The following is a 16529-nucleotide window of genomic DNA, read 5'->3' on the forward strand; positions in this document are numbered from 1 at the left end:
GAGCTACAAGAACACCTCCACGGCGTTGACAGACCGCGGGAAAATGTCGTTACTTCCTGTGCACTGAAGTCTTGGCGCGACATTACATTTGTAAATAACAGGAGGACGCACAACAATACGCAAACAAGTAGGTTGACTAATTCGTAGTTCATAACTTACTGTAACAGTCTTCTTATGAGTGGCTGGCCGGTGCATAGCGCTCCTATTAGCACCCCACATTTACAGCCTGAGCACTTTTAACCTTATGGCTTAACGTTACCTTTTGTCCAAGATAATACTTTGGTAGCAGTTAACATTGATTTGAATGTGGAGCCAATAGTGGTTTAACTGATCCAAGTTTGTTTCTTTACAACAATAAAATATATATTCAGGAAGAAATTCATCTTTCATTATGAAAAAGCACATGAATACCTCGGTGACGGATTGTACATTTGAGTTAGCGTGAAAGGGTAGCGATGATAAAACGTCCATCAAATAACATTAATAAACGGCAAACTTGGGTTTACTGTTCATTCTGTCTTCTCTATTAGCGACTGTTACTTGCTTCAAGCATAAATTCAGGAGAAGGACGTGTGAAGTCGGATAGTTTAGGACGGGACTATAGTAGCTGTAGTAATGATAGTATTAGCTTGATGCTGCGCTGAGCAGAATGTCAAATATCAGATTTAGGTCAGGGCAGAAAATTGAGGAGATATTCAAGCACGACGGTTGACATTAAACTGAAACTCAACAGTATAACTTAAGATGTCCTCATTTCTGTCTGCCTAGCTGTGTTGGTGGCTTTGTTCTCTGCTGTCTTCTTTGTTTGGACAGTAGCGAACAAACGGAACAAAAGAGATTTATCTGAACGACCTAACCCCGATTCTAATAAACTGTGCTACACTGTAAAACGTACATAAGAGCGTGTGCAGATTAGCCAAGTATCACATGCTGTTTTATGTATGTTTTACACAGCGTCCCAACTTCTTTGGAATTGGGGTTGTATTTATCATGCGAACAACACAGAGATTCGCCTCAGTTTGTCCACCAGAGATAATACACACAGACAATATGTTCATTTTAGTGCTTTTGTATTGTACACAATCTGTAGAAGTGAACAATGTGGATAGATCCTCTATTACAGTATATTGTATTTTACTTTGCTATATCAATAATAATGGTGACATAGTGGTTCATTTTAAAATCAGTTGAAAAATGAAGTTATTCCACCTTTCAAAACAATGAAAGATGGACTTTACAGCACTAAGGGCAAGGTATAAGATTAAGATTAAGAAGTTATAATTTATGCTTAGGTTGGAACTGTTTCAGCTGGTGCAACCCTTAAAGTGTTCCTAACATGTAAACTTTAGGATTGGTTTATCAACTCTAGAATGAATTGTTGATTAATTATGTATGTTCCTGATTCATTTTGGTCTTGCCTGTGCTTTCAATGTATCCATCAGCCAGGTGTTGAGGGTTAATCTCCATCCTATGTAAAGTGTGTTATGGCTGATGTAGACTGGTAATAACTTGATTTTCCTTAACTACTGTTATCAGGAACTCCCTAAGAGCCCTAGAAACACTTGGAATAATGGATAGCATTGACACGAATGGTGCCTCTGGTCGTAAGTATAAGGATATCACATTTACATACAGTGTTACATTTAGATTTAGACTTTCTGGTATTTGTGTGTCATGTGGAATTGGGTTTTGCAATCAGGCTATTTTAGCATATCATATTGGTGTGAATAACTTAATGTGCTGTGTGATACCTTAAAAACATTCCTCAAACAGAATGATAAATGTAGCACTAGCCAAAGCACGTGAGTGTGAATGTGGGAGTGATTTCATGTGGGAAATAGGGTAGATTATAATTGCACATAACTGATGACATACATTTATAATACATGTATAATATCCACAGTCTTGGTACCTGATCTCAGTGAAGATTCTGTGGATATCTACGATGGCTTGGATATCAGTTCTAGTAGCAATGCAGGTAAAAGTCCTTTTTACAATAGTTTCACTTTGGTCTGCAACAGCACAGTATTATTACTAATAATCGTAATATTTTTGTATTTGTGTGCTGGAAAAATAGCTAAGCACAGATTCTTTTTCCAACACTGGGACTTCATACCATAATTTCACATATTTCTTGTCTTGTTTCGGTTTATTACAGAGAAATCACATCCAAATTCTTCTCAGCTGAAAGAGTCGATGGATCTTTATGAAGAAATTGTCACAGAGGAACAGCAAAGCAGAGAGTCAGTGTACTGTGAGGTGAGGTGCCATGTGCTCAATGCTTCCTCGTTCTCTCTCGGTCTTTTATAATAGATGTCTCAAACTGAAGGTGTGGTTTGAGATAAGCCTGTGCTTATGGTTTATGTGCAGTGATCAATATGCCTGTTTCTTGCTTGGCTCTGCAGCTTTGTTCCCAAGTTAAATTTTTTGCCAGTTGGATGATGCAGAGTTGTGGTATAAATAAGCAAACATGTTTTTTTTAAGCAAGTATAGGGTTTCTACAGGATTATGTCAGAAAGGTATGGGTACTGTTGTTACATGTTCAGGGTTTCCCTCAGCTACTTAAGCAGAGGTGGAAAGTCAACTAGACAGGGAAATCTCATGTCGTTAATCAGTGAGTAGACAATATCATATCTATTATTACCCATCCTTTAAATAGAAATGTTTAATGACAGTGAGACATCGTCTGTATGATAGTATTTTTTATTTTCAAAAACATCCATGATCTCAATAATATTTAATATACAGAACAAACTCAGAGATTATACAGTACATTTGTAAGGTCATAGAAAGAAAAGATGAAAAGATGCTGACTGTGCAGTGACTTTTTATATTAACACCACACAAAGCAGATAAATGATTCAGAGGGTTGTCGTTAGGATTTGTGTCCTTGTCTCAGACAGACGACTTCTCATTGCCATTTTAATTTTGTTCTGAAGGCTGAACCTGCACTCTGATGCCACACTGGAGAGTGGAATTGCCAGCACCAGTTCTGAAGTCATGTAACATTTCTCCCAAGGAAGTGTCAGGAGTCATAAGACTCACTGAACATGGGATTTCTCGTTACTACGAGCACTCATGTTCCTGGGAGGAAATCCCTCAGCATGAGCTCCCTCTGCACCAGGGGCAGCATTGCACCCCTCAGTGACCCATAGTGGTCATGGATGTGCACTGAGTTTATAATAATAATAAGTGAGAGTTTTCTAAAGAAACTTTGGATGCTGAGCTACCATGATATTTTACAATAGTTAGGCTATGTAGTGATATAACCTACAAATGTGATGGCCAAACCAACCTAGACAACATGGCCATACATATCAGATCAAAGACAAGATTAAGTAATAAGCATACTCCCTGGGGTCTACATGTGGTCATTTACATTGTTGCATTTGAATGACTTAACATTATGGTTAAGTAATGACCTTCAGATTTTTCTGTCATTGTGAACAAATTTCTCTCCATGATGGAAAATATTCAGTTTATGTGACCCTAGGTCTGAACAATAGCAATACTCAATAGCACCTCTGTTCTTTGCAATGAAGGCTAATGTTTCTTTTATAAAATTGGCTCTGTTTTGTAGCATTGTCTGAGCTCTCCACTGCATCTGAGGGGTCTTGAAATGATGGAAGTTTCATTCTTAGGTCACAAATAGTCGTATATGGGGTGAAAAGCAATCTGCAGTAGAATTTGCTCTGACCAAAAGTCTGGTGTGAATTGTCAAGTATGGGTTGAACCTTTGACTATTTTCCTGCTCAGACGCAACATTTGTGTGTTAAAGGATTTTCTGATTAAAATGAAGAGGGCGACTGCCAGCTGGCCAGTTATCTCACAATGGTTTTCCTTTTCTTTGTTTGCAGTTGAAATCCAGATTCCAAGCAGCTCAAAACCAAATTAAAGAGTTGCGCAGACGACTAGAACAGGTGGAGATGCAGGTTTGTTTTAGTTTCCTTATTTTTCAGCATTTGAAAAAGATGAGCTTTATTGCTTAAATATTATTAAGCTTCATACAGAAGTCTGAAAGAATTCTAATTCTAAAAAAAGTAAATTATTAGATATTTTTGACTGATATTCCATTTTAGTAGTCATTTGCCAACTGCTATTTCACATATACACATATACACATATGATTATCAGTCACAAGATGCCAAAGCAGTTTTTTTCTGATCAAAAGGCATCTAATGCTGCAATGAAACACAGGATTCATTAACAGATCTCTTGAGCTTCACTGCTTTTATCTTATATACCCATTATTAGCCCCCATCCTCTCACCTAAATGACACACTGCACCTGTTCATCAAGGCTTTTTTTTACTCTAGTACAGATAAATTTGAATATGTTGTTTTTGCCTAACAATATGCCATCATATGTACCCACTCTGTCTGTTTTTCCCAAACTTCTACTTTTATTTGGGTCTGACAGCATAGGCTTTGTGTACATGAATGGCAAAAACCGAAACAAAGCTTTGTTGTCAAATATATTTGAAATAATGGTATTAGGCACCCACTTGAACTGACCTTGGTGAGGAAACGTGTGTGTTCCTGTGAAATGGTTGTGAAACTCACCTCTGCAGAAAATTGAACAGCACTAACATGGTGTGCTGTCTCTGTCCCTCTCACTGTTTGAAACAGAATACAGGGTTGAACACTGAGAACTGCCGTCTTAAAAAGAATATCTCTGCACTCTTAAGAACAGCTCGACAAGAGGTGACACGAAAAGATGCTGAGATCCAGAGACTGAATCTATTGTAAGTGATTAAAGATGAACTGGTGGCTCATTGTAATTGTACTCTATGTTTCATAATAATCTATAGGGCTGTAGGTTAATGTAATGTATGAAAAGCTCCATAATACATTAATCTAACAGCTCCAAGTAGTACTCCTAAAAGATCATGTTAGCAGGTAAATTAATCAGTTTTCATTAATGAGTTAATCATTTGGTAAATCATTGTATTCCTCCAGGTCAGAAAAAGTTCGCCATCATCATCAATCTCACATTAATAATCTGCGGGATCAAAATTCATCCAGTCGGGCCTCCGCAGACAGTTCCAAGAGTAGGCCACCTCCTCTACCACTCTCCAGTCCTCTACCTCTTCCCCCTCTTCCACCTCTACCAGTTTCACCTCCCAGGAAGGATTGTCCTCCACGGGAACCCCCTCAACCTTCCAGAAAGGAAAGTGGAAGTTCCATCCAACAGCCCAGCGATTCCTGTATTGAGGCAAGAGCCTCAAAAGCTTCTTCTCACAGTCATTCAAAAAGTTCATCAAGAGGAGATTGTGATGTATCTGACAAACAGACTGAGCACTCTGTCAGCAAATCCAGCAGCTGTTCATCAACTCGACATAGTGAGTCAGACAAACACAAGTCCAAGAGGAGAGAGGAAAAATGTCAAAGTGAAAAATATGAATCAACAGATAGGCGACATAGAACCAGTTCAGATCCTAACAAGGACTGTTACAGGTCTCACAAAGCAGACCGAGACACAGGACGAAGACATGACTCCAGATCATGTAAAAGCAGTAACTACCTAAATGTTGAGGGGCACCACAGATCTGAGAGGACCAAAAGCCCTCTACCAGTGATTTTACAAAGTGCAGCTTCTGCTGAAGATAAGAAAGAGAGAAGTCGAGAACGCAGACAAGATAAAGCCAAAATGTCAACAACAGAATCTGAACATAGTGCAGGTCACAGGTCTAAAGAGAGTTACAGCCAAGATCATAGAAAAAGCAAGATTAGTGATGGACATACCAGAAGTTCAGACTCAAAGGACGGGAAAAAGTCCTCTTCAAGCCAACGAGATTCCTCCAAAGACAGGGAAGGGGATAGACTGTTAAAGGATTGTCAAAGGAAGGAGGATAGACTACGTAAAGATAAAATCAGCAGAGAGCATAAGAGGAGCACTGAGACCAGCAGAGAACATGAGAAACAGAGATCAAAAGAATCAGACCAAGGTAAATTGGCTGTCTGTAGTAAGGCAAGAAAAGAAAAGACACAAGAGGCCTTAAAAAGATCATCTAAAGAACCAAATTTCACAGAGAAATTGTCTGTGGAGGACAATAGTCCAAACAGGAAGCTGTGTTTCATGGAAACATTGAATCTTACCCTTTCACCAATTAAGAAGTCAGTGGTCCCGATCAATGCCAGCCAGGGTGACCTCACACCAGTGGATAAGGTTGTTGAAAACAGAACAGATGATGAGAGTTCACAATCAAACGTTGAAGACATGTGTGTAATCGATGAAGTAGACAGCAGTGAATTAGAAGCAGGGCTGGAAGATGTTGCCGAGCGATCTCAAGATATCCCCAAAACTCCAGGATCTGAAAAGACACATAAGAAGTGTGATGATAAGAAAGATGTCCAGGAAGAGGACAAAAACCACATTCAAAATGCTGCAGCTGACAAGCAACTAGAAGACTATTCAGTCCAAACTACCTCAGCTCATAGCCAACCCCTAGAAACTGCAGATAATCAGACAGCTGCGTGCCTCACACAAAAGTCACCAGAGAGTAGTTCTGTAAAATCAACAGTAATATCAAAAATTTCTGAGGACAAAGCCAAGCTGGTGTCCGACAGCCGCAAAGATGAATGTGGACCTTTGGAAGCTACAGATTGTGTCAGTGACACATCTGGAGGCATTTATGAACAACACAAAAGCAATTCTTTGCAAAAAGTAAACGATACTGATCAGTCTGTTGCTGTGACCTCCTCACCTATTGTGCTTGATTCAAGAGTTGAGCTGAAATGTAGTACTCCTAAAGCTGCAGTACAGAAAAGCTTCCCTGTGGATTCAGTCAAAGAAGGTGCAGCTGATTCACCCTCAAGGGGATATCCTGCAGCTGAAGATGTTCCTCACAAGGCCAATCCCCAAGGTCAGCAAATTTCACCTACTATCTCGCTTCAGGACTGTGAGCAAGGACAGTGTCTTCCAGCTTCCAGTTCCTTTCATGAGAAAGCTGTTGATCGTATGCAAGATGGTCCTAAAGATGCAGATGCTGTATCAAGTACAATAAGCCTGGAATCACTTCCACAAGAAGGCCTGAGTCTTCCTGAGGCGATTTACGTTTTAACTAAGACAAGTGAAGACACCAGTGACAGCAGTACCATCACAACTGAGCCAAGTTCATCCACTGGCTGTATCGCAGTGTCCAAAGTCAGCAGCACGACAGAGGAGACGGCCCTGTCAGAGAAGTGCAGTGACCTCACTTTCACACCAAAGAAGAGCTTCGGTCCCGGAAAGAGTCACGAGAATAACTTTGAGCCTTCCAGCTCTATGCCATTACTCCATGATGAAGACTCCATGATACGCACGCTGAGCAATCTGAAGAGGATCCCTGATGCCATAAGCCCTCTGAGGAGTCCAGTGCGGATAACCAAGAGAAGTCATCTCCATGTTCATGGCAAGCCAGGTCATGTCAAAAGTCTTCAAAAAGGTAAAGTTTGCCTGATGTCAAAGTCATGTCCCAGTAAACATTTTATACATATACATCAAGAAGGTTGCTGGTAATGTGTGAGGCCTGTTATCTTGTGATCACAACTATAATGCCTAGTTATTTCTTAGGCAGACAATTCACTCATTATTCTGACAGATATATTTTCAGAATTACACTAAATTATCTTCTTTACCAAGGATGGCAATTTGAGGCCATAACTTCACTGATGTTACACATCAAAGTGTGTTTCCAGGTGTTTGGGAGTACTACGGCATGTGTGTGTGAAGTCTCATAAATGTCCTCAAATTATGTTAGTTGGGTCTGCAGAATACAAGTTTGAAAAAGAAAAAATCTGAGCTGTGGAGTGAGAAAGAACTGGGCCAACCAGACTGTAGTCTGCTCCTCATCTCAGCTGCAGGCGAGAGGCTTGATACTACATTAGCTACATAACACACCCAAATCTCCAAATGCACTGTCAGCGACCAAGTTCTATTGTGAGTGATGTAGCTCCCAGAATTTCAGAAGGGAAAAAGAATGCGTGGAATGAAAAAGACATCTATGGTTCTGGTGCATTGATTTTTTTCCTCACTGTCCAAACATCTGAGGCCAACAATGTTGTAAAGTAGATAAAGCAGGATAAAATAATGCAAAATATAAAACAGCAAAATAAAAGGCATCATCATAAGATGAAACCTGATAAGAACGTCAGAAGAATCTAAAGGTCAGTTAAAAGCCTGATTAAAAAGGTGTGTTTTTAACCTTCTTTTAAAAATATCAACAGTCTCTGCAGTCCTGAGGCTCTCCGGCAGGCTGTTCCACAGGTGTGGAGCATAGTGGCTAAATGCCGCCTCACCGTGGGTTTTTGTTCTGGCTTTGGGTATGGATAAGAGGCCAGTGCCGGAGGACCTCAGGGTCCACGAGGGTTGATACAGTAAAAGCAGGTCAGATAAGTAAGAGGGCGCAAGGCTGTTAAGACATTTAAAAACAAGTAAAAGAACCTTAAAATCGATCCTGAAGCGGACAGGGAGCAATGCAATGACTGTAAAACCGGTGTAATTCATCAACACGCGTGCGGCTAAGTTTTGCAGTAATTGGAGGTTTGAAATACTCTTTTTGGGAAGACCAGAGAGCAGGGCATTACAATAATCTAAATGACAGGAAATAAAAGCATGCATTAGCACCTCTGTGCTGGCCTGAGAGAGAAACGGGCAGACTCTGGTTATGTTCTTCAGATGATAAAAGCCGATTTTTGTTATATTTTGATATGTGGGATAAAAGTCAGCTCAGTCAAAAATCACACCCAGGTTTTTTACAGATTGTGTTGGTTTAAAATCTTGTAGTTTTGGTAAAAGTTCTCAGTCTACCAATGAACCTGTTTATCAGGTGTTTTTGGAGCATTCCACATCTTCCCCAGTCTTTTGTTGCCCCTGTCCCAACTTGTTTGAAACGTGTTGCTGACATGGAATTCAGAATAAGCAGATATTCTGCTTATTCAGTCTTACCTCACTTAGGGCCCCTTGAAGTCAGTTTAACATTTTTCCACATGCATTTTCTGTTTCAATTTTTCTGAATTCTGTGTTTTGCAATTTAAGCACATATTCTTATCAGAAAGAGTGCCTAATCGTGAATAGAACTTTTCAGTAAAACAGTTCAACAATACATAAGAATTATTCAGAATTTAATGAATCAATGATTTTGATGGAACATTGCACTATTTCTTATCAAACAGATCCTCTGCAGGACAGCCTTAATGTGCAGCATGAACACATTTGGTAAATTGTCTGACGGAGGTTACTTTAACATTCGGGCAACTCTCCTCCTCCACCAGAAACAGATGTAGCTTTATCATTTCTTCCAACAGAATATCTGACTGTGCATACAGCCGTGAAGTCGCCAACAAACTCCTGTCTTGCATCTGTTGAGGTTGCTGCACTTCTAAGAGTTTGTTGAACTGTGTTACAGATCTTTCGAAACCCTGACTTTTATAAATTCCATCCATGTTTTGGCAGATATTCCTCATTTTACACCTGATTACGTTGCAATGGTCAAATTCCGCTAATCCATCCATGTTTTCTTCGTACAAATCATAGCGCCCTATTTATCCATCATCTCTATCTGTATTGTCACATCCAAAATACAAAACTTTCCACACATAGCCTCTGGAATAGTTTGTTGTTATCATCACCTGTTTGGTGTGGCTCACACAGTGATTTTGAATTCAGACAGATAATTACAGATCAAATAGTAAATGTTTGAATTTTGAGTAAAAATTATAACGTAGCTGTTCTTCCTGTGCTTGTGTGGGTTCTCTCCGGGTACTCCGGCTTCCTCCCACAGACCAAAAACATGCTCATTAGGTTAATTGGTGAGTCTAAGATTGCCCTTAGGTGTGAGTGTGATCGTGAATGGTTGTGTGTCTATATATGTGCCCTGCGATCGACTGGCGACCGGTTCAGGGTGTACCCCGCCTCTCACTCCAGCCCCCCCACAACCCCAAAAGGGATAGTTGGGTATAGAAAATGAATGAATGAATGAATGAATGAATGAATGAATGAATGAATGAATGAAGTATAACGTAGCAGCAGGGAGTAATATTAGCTATGGGATGTTGTGGCTTAGCTAAAAAAGGGAACTTTAAGTTTTAGCTGCAGGATTGGGGATATGGTTCATTACGGATGAGTCCATCTAAACACAAATATCTCTCCATGTGACCCTATACACAACAGCATCTCAGATTCAGATGCTACATCAACTCTAGTGGTGATTTAGCAGGACCATAGACTTGCTGGAGCTAACCTAAATAGATTAGAGTGTGTTTTGTCCTAAAGATGTCTTAACAATGTTGCCATAATACTAATAATGCTGTTTACTCTATGTAAGTGACATAAATATGTAAAAAAATGACATAATAAATTTGACATGATAAATGCGAATTACATTAGGTTTTGTCATCATAGCTTTGGCCTCTCAAATGGCACTGACTCTTAATCATGTTAAGAGTATTGTATCTCATAAATACAAGATCTAGATCCTTGCATTATAGAGGCCTTATGAGATGTTGTTATAACTGCCAGAAAAAGTCAATACAAATGTATTTTCTCTATCTCTACTGTGCAGATTTCTCCAGCACAGCTGTTGATGCCGGCTCAAAGAAGTTGGATGTAAACAAAGAAAACAAATATCCAGGTTCTCCAGCAAACAATGACACACAAAACGTGGTGGACAAAAAATCTGACCTGCCTTTATGTCTCTCTGACACTGAACTGGAGGAAGGGGAAATTTTAAGTGAAAGTGATGAGACAACTGCAGATTCTCCTGTTCCTGCAACAAAGAGGGCCAAGTTGGAACGATCAGTCAGAAATAAAGCAAGTCCTCAGACTGCCTTAAAGAGGACATCTGAAGAAAGGCGTGTTGCATCAAAAGAAACCAATGAAATGGCTGGTGTATCGACACGAAGTCCAAAGAGTCGTTTTAAAACAGTTTGTCCTGCAGCAACCAAAGCTTCTTTTTCCACCATAGAGGAAGTAATGGAGACATTCAAGTTGGTTCGTACTGAGATCCGAAAAAAGTACATGAAGCTTCATAAAACCTTTCCCAAGAAGAGTTTCTATGGTGTGATGGACAATTTCCAGGAGTCTTTTTTGGAATTTGTTGATGGTGCTCATTTTGGTCAGTTATCCAGTCAGGAAGGAGAGCTCAAATCCAAGCTGAAAAAAATGATTGCACTTGTGTTCAGTAAAGTATCAAATAATGGTATTGTGAAACGCATTTTTGAGCAGCAAGCAGTCAATCTGAAGCAAAAGCTGTGGGACTTTGTAGATGTCCAAATTGACTACTTATTTAGGGATGTTAACACAACACTGAAGAGTCTTTGCAAACCAACAAGAGCTCAGACTGAGGACAGTCGGCACAGTGGAAGTGAGAAAGTATCTAGACAGGCACAACTACAACAAATGGATGCACATTCGGGTTCGACCAACGTGAATGGAATCAAGCCTTGTGCTGTGGTGCCTTATAAAACAGGCCTTGGTAGCAGAGGCAAAGATATCAGAATCACACATGTGGAAAAAGACAAGAATGTTGACCCGCATCCAACAAATTGTCCAAATACACAAACTGTGGTAAACTTCCTTCATCCGAAAAACATTCCTTCAACTCCAGAGAAAAATAACTTGTCTTCTTTGGTTGTCTCTCAAAATGGCTCTTTGCTTGACAAAGCTGACTTTGAGCTACTCACAGAACAGCAAGCCTCCAGTTTAACATTCAACCTAGTAAGAGACTCTCAAATGGGAGAAATCTTCAAGTGCCTCCTGCAAGGATCTGACTTACTAGAAACCAGCGGCATCTCTGGAGACAACACAACCTGGTCTCTAGGTACACCAAGGAAGGACGGAGAGAGGTTTATCAGCATCACCACTCCAACAAAATTTGATTCTCCATCTAAACTGCTTTCGCCGGCAAAATTTGATACCCCCTCCAAACTTATCGCAACATGGTCTAGCATTTCACCTCGCAAGATGTCGTCTCCAAGGTCCAAAGATCAGATCCCACTGAATCCAGCTTTATTTGACGAAAGTTGCCTGTTAGAAGTGCCGTCAGAGAAAGCAATGCTGCAGTCAAGCATGCCTTCACAGAGGTCGTATTCCATTCTAGCTGAAGATCTGGCCGTCTCCCTTACCATTCCATCTCCTCTCAAGTCAGACAGCCATCTCAGCTTCCTACAGCCATCAAACATGCACATCACGTCCCCTCCAGACAGTGTCATCAGTGCTCACATAAGTGAGGATGCTCTACTAGACGGGGAAGATGCTACAGAACAGGACATTCACCTGGCCCTCGACACTGACAACTCCAGCTGTGGCTCTAGCAGCAGCATGGCCTCAGAAACTCTTGCCACACCTTTCATGTTCAAGCCTGACCTGCCCATGCAGGCGCTGGTGATGGAGAGGTCCAACGATCATTTCATCGTGAAGATTCGTCAGGCAGCCGCAGGTCCAGATACCACACTCACTGCTGATGATAGCTCAAGTCAAACACTAATAGAAGAAGATCAGCAGTATAGAGAAGACAGCATGGCAACTGAAGAAAGTCAAGCAAAAGTTGTTTTCTCCCGCAAATTACATAACTGTACTCCTTCAAATGCGTCGCCATCAGAGAACAACCTGTCTAACCTTTCTGAAAATTCTGGGACCTGTCAGGCTGCCACCAGGGCAGGTATTCATCTCACAAAAGATGAGAGCTTAATATTAACAAAAGATCCACCCCACACAATAGAGGACAAGCTAACTCAACAGAGTACCTCAAACGTTTGTTTTTTTGATGATTCACAGAAACCGTCAGAGTATCTGAAAACTGTGCCCAAAACTCCTCCTTCAGATAACAGTTTGCACAATGCTGCTCAAAGCTCTGATGGACTCTCTGGGCAGATCATCCAGGCACCCGGCAGAGAAGGTATCACAGCCCCTGCTGATGGGACTGCAAGTCGAACAGGCCACAGAGAAGGCACAACAACTCAACAAAGTCCCTTGAAAATTATTTTGTCTGAGTCTGATAAGAGTCCACATCACCCTGCTGAAAGCTCTGGAAAAACTAAAAGAAGCCAAGTGTTGGCATCACATGTTTCAGATTCAGAGAGTGGTGAAATTGAGGTGTCCGACTCGGAGAGAAGTTTTGCCTTTACAAAGGTGAACACAAGCAGCACGCCAGAGAAAGACCAAAGGGACTGTGGCAAAGGTAGTAAACGGAAAAAGCACAGAGAGGAATCGAAAGCCAAGCGGTCCAGAAGGGAGGAAGAGGGCAGTGCAGAAGAGATGGTGTCTAACTGTGAGAAAGACGATGGTGAATCCAGGTCCTCCCCAGCATCTCTGTCCCCCAACAGTCTCTACGCCAAGAATGTCATCAGGAAGAAGGGCGAGGTGGTGATGTCTTGGACCAGGTCAGTAGTTGGTTCAATCCTGTAACACTCCCCCTCCCCTGGAATTTGTGAATAAGAGATCTAATACATGTGACGCATCGTCATTATTTGCATTGGCTTGCTATTTTGTCCAATCCTTGCTGCATTTCAGCACATCTGATGAATGTTACAGAAATACTCAGCAGAAGACTTTTCTACTTCAAACCATTTCACACAGAATCACTGATACATGGTGATGCAAAGTCTCATGTTTGTGTGTTAAATGCAGAGCTGGAGTCAGGATGTGGTTAGCCTAACAGCATAAAGACTGGAAACGGGGAAACGACTAGCTCTATTCAAAGTGTAAAAATCAACTATCGACACCTCTGAAACTCCCTGATTAACAAATTGTACCCAATTTGTTCAGGAATTTACACACAGTCACTGCACCTTGTTCACAAGAAGTTCCAGCATGCAATTCTAAGTAAAACCACAAAATGTAATTTGGACATTTCTGTTTTGGTATGTATTGAGATTGAGTGTGTTAATTAGTGAGCTTTAGAAGTTGTGGTATATTTGAAGAAAGTTTTCTCTCACATTTGTGTACAGTAGGAGACACTGTAAGAAGTGTATGTGGCTGTATGAGAAGATGTGGTGATAGTAGTAGCAACACATTTTGATTGCTATGTGAAAACCAATGTTCCTGAAGAGGATTACTTTCCCTGACACGTGTTCTGCTTCTTCCAGAGATGAAGATCGAGCTATTCTGATCGACCTGAAGACAAACGGTGCTTCACGTGAGACTTTCTCTGCCTTGTCAGAGAAACTTGATAAGCCGTCATGGCAGGTAAGTTCATCTCTTGTCTTCTTTGTTGTAGTCGTGTGAAATGACTGTATGGGCTGTAATGAAAGTGCATACAATAACTGTTCACTGTTTTTCTTTTATCAGATTGCTCACAGATTTTACCAGCTCATGAAGCTTTTTAAGAAGCAGGAGAAGATGGACCCTTAATGGCTCTGAATGCGTGTGCTCTGTTTTATGCAAATAGTTCTTGTATTAGAACATTTCTACACACGTACAATGGCACCAACACAGGTCTGTAGGCTGCTGTACATGTGACATGGTGCACAGTCCCTGTGAGTCACAGCATGGATCCCCACATAAACTGCTCTGTCCAGTAAGATGTGGAGGACTTTTAGCCAAGCTTTGTTTTTCAAAGGAAGGTCAGAGATCCGGTCACTGTCCATGAAGGTGTGCTGTTCTTGATATTCAACTGTACCTGTTCATATTGTTTGCACAGAATTAAATGGTGAAAAATAATAATTCAGATATAACCTTCTTCCTTAGCACAACTGACAGCATAGATTAATGTCAGCTGTGAAACAGCCACTCAGTACATACAGTTAATATCAGTGTTATTGTTTTGATGCACTTTTTGCTTTATAAGAATCCACACTGCAGTGGTGCTAGATATTTTCTGATGTATGGTCCTCTTCTTTAAGATAAGATAGACTTTATTTATCCCACAATGGGGGAAATTCACCTTTGCAGATAACGATACGTTGGAAAATGTCTCAAGTCCTCAAGTTCATCTTACGTCTATTCCTAAACTTGTGTGTTTCTAAGACAGTGGGGAAAAACTGCCTTCAGATTTGGATAGTGTGCAAGTATGCTCAAATTCTTCTTAATGATGTGACATTTTAGTTCCTAAAATGAGTGGATACTCACTGGAAACAGCTTGAAGCATCCCCCATCAGTACATCTTGAGCTTTTGGTCTGAGAGGTTGGGCTGTTTTATTCTAATTTTGGGTGTGATATTCTGGATTTGTTTTAATGGATGTATTTGTGTCATGAGGGATGTGCTTGATATATATGTTTGAAGGCTGTTCAAAGGTTTACATGTCCAATTCTTGTACAGGACTGTACATTTATGTCTGTTAATACAAATGAAGCATTTTATCTGTGGGCCTAAATGGTTTTTCTTTGACTCATCCTATTGCTTAGAAATAGCATGGAATATGCAATATTGTCAATATTGTGCGGAATCCTTTACTGGAAATAAAGTTTTATTTATTTATGCTGGTGTCTGTTTGTATTGTACTCTTTGTTTATTGACAGAATTATGCAAGTATTATAGTAAAAATACTGTGTCACCATGACACAAATATTCATAAAGTAAGCATCAAAGTATGGAAATGAAGGCCAGTGCCTTGGGTGCCATTTGTATCTCAGTTGCAGGTCAACCGGTGACATGAAGTGGAGGACAGACACTAACCGAGATGATGCTGAGGTTTTATGCCACATTTTGGATAAATGTCCCACATTTCATTGTCCTACTTCATACTCTGTCCAACACTCAGTGATACAATTATGAATTATTGATTAAGTGTCAGGCAGTTAAGTTAAATCTAAGTGAAAGCTAATTGTTTTGACCAGAAATGTATGGATAATTGAATATTTTACCAGAGGTGAGTGCAGGGTTTTTACTCAAAGTCAAGTATTTTTGTGGTATCGGTATTTTAAAGTACAGTATTACCAAACTGTCCTTAAAGTGTCCTTAACGCACTCTCCATAATGTGTCCCCATATAGCTGACTGATCTATGATTTTATTGGATTGTTAATACTGATGCATCGATGTGTATGCTGCATTTTGCTATTGTAGCTTCTTGAGGTGGAGGTAGTTTGAACTTCTTTATTACAAAGTTAATTAGTTTAGTACAGGGGTCCCCAATCATGAAATGATTGATGGGAGAGGAAGAAAGAAAAAACTAAGTTCTGATGCATACATGAATATATATTGGACTTTTTCTTAATCTTTGCCATTGTGATTATTATTTTACCTCTTTGAGCATTTAACAGTTAATTCCATGTAACCATGTGAGAAGTTCAGAGGGGAAATCACTTTTGGTGGAACTGCTAACAAATTAGCAACATCTGAAATGTGTGAAAAGTGGCCCCAACTTGACACTTTATAAGGCCTTGCAGTACAAAAACCACTGGCTTAATCTAACAATACACTGTGCTCTATAAACTTATTACATAGTTTTTTCTTCCTTCATAGATAAGACTGACTCAGAGACAAGATCACTGGTCCACACTGCTTTGATGGATGCAGGCACTGTGACTTGGACCAACTGCTCTTTTTCACAGTTAGTATTAGACCGTAGACCATGTAATCTTTTTAAGGAACTGCTTTCTGTTTTAAACA

General features: G+C 40.2%; 1 protein-coding gene across 1 annotated transcript; it reads left to right on the plus strand.

The window, feature by feature from the left end:
• The first annotated feature begins 6 nt into the window (after positions 1 to 6).
• Positions 7 to 15397, plus strand: casp8ap2 (caspase 8 associated protein 2). Its single transcript, XM_070987625.1, has 10 exons — positions 7 to 127; positions 1537 to 1604; positions 1904 to 1978; positions 2159 to 2259; positions 3858 to 3932; positions 4629 to 4744; positions 4959 to 7426; positions 10544 to 13361; positions 14067 to 14166; positions 14269 to 15397. Exons 2-10 carry the CDS (start codon positions 1571 to 1573, stop codon positions 14329 to 14331), a joined length of 5850 nt encoding a protein of 1949 aa, XP_070843726.1. The 5' UTR covers positions 7 to 127; positions 1537 to 1570; the 3' UTR covers positions 14332 to 15397.
• Positions 15398 to 16529: the final 1132 nt, after the last annotated feature.

Source organism: Chaetodon trifascialis, chromosome 19 (genome assembly GCF_039877785.1).
Source record: "Chaetodon trifascialis isolate fChaTrf1 chromosome 19, fChaTrf1.hap1, whole genome shotgun sequence".
Classification (NCBI taxonomy): Eukaryota; Metazoa; Chordata; class Actinopteri; order Chaetodontiformes; family Chaetodontidae; genus Chaetodon; species Chaetodon trifascialis.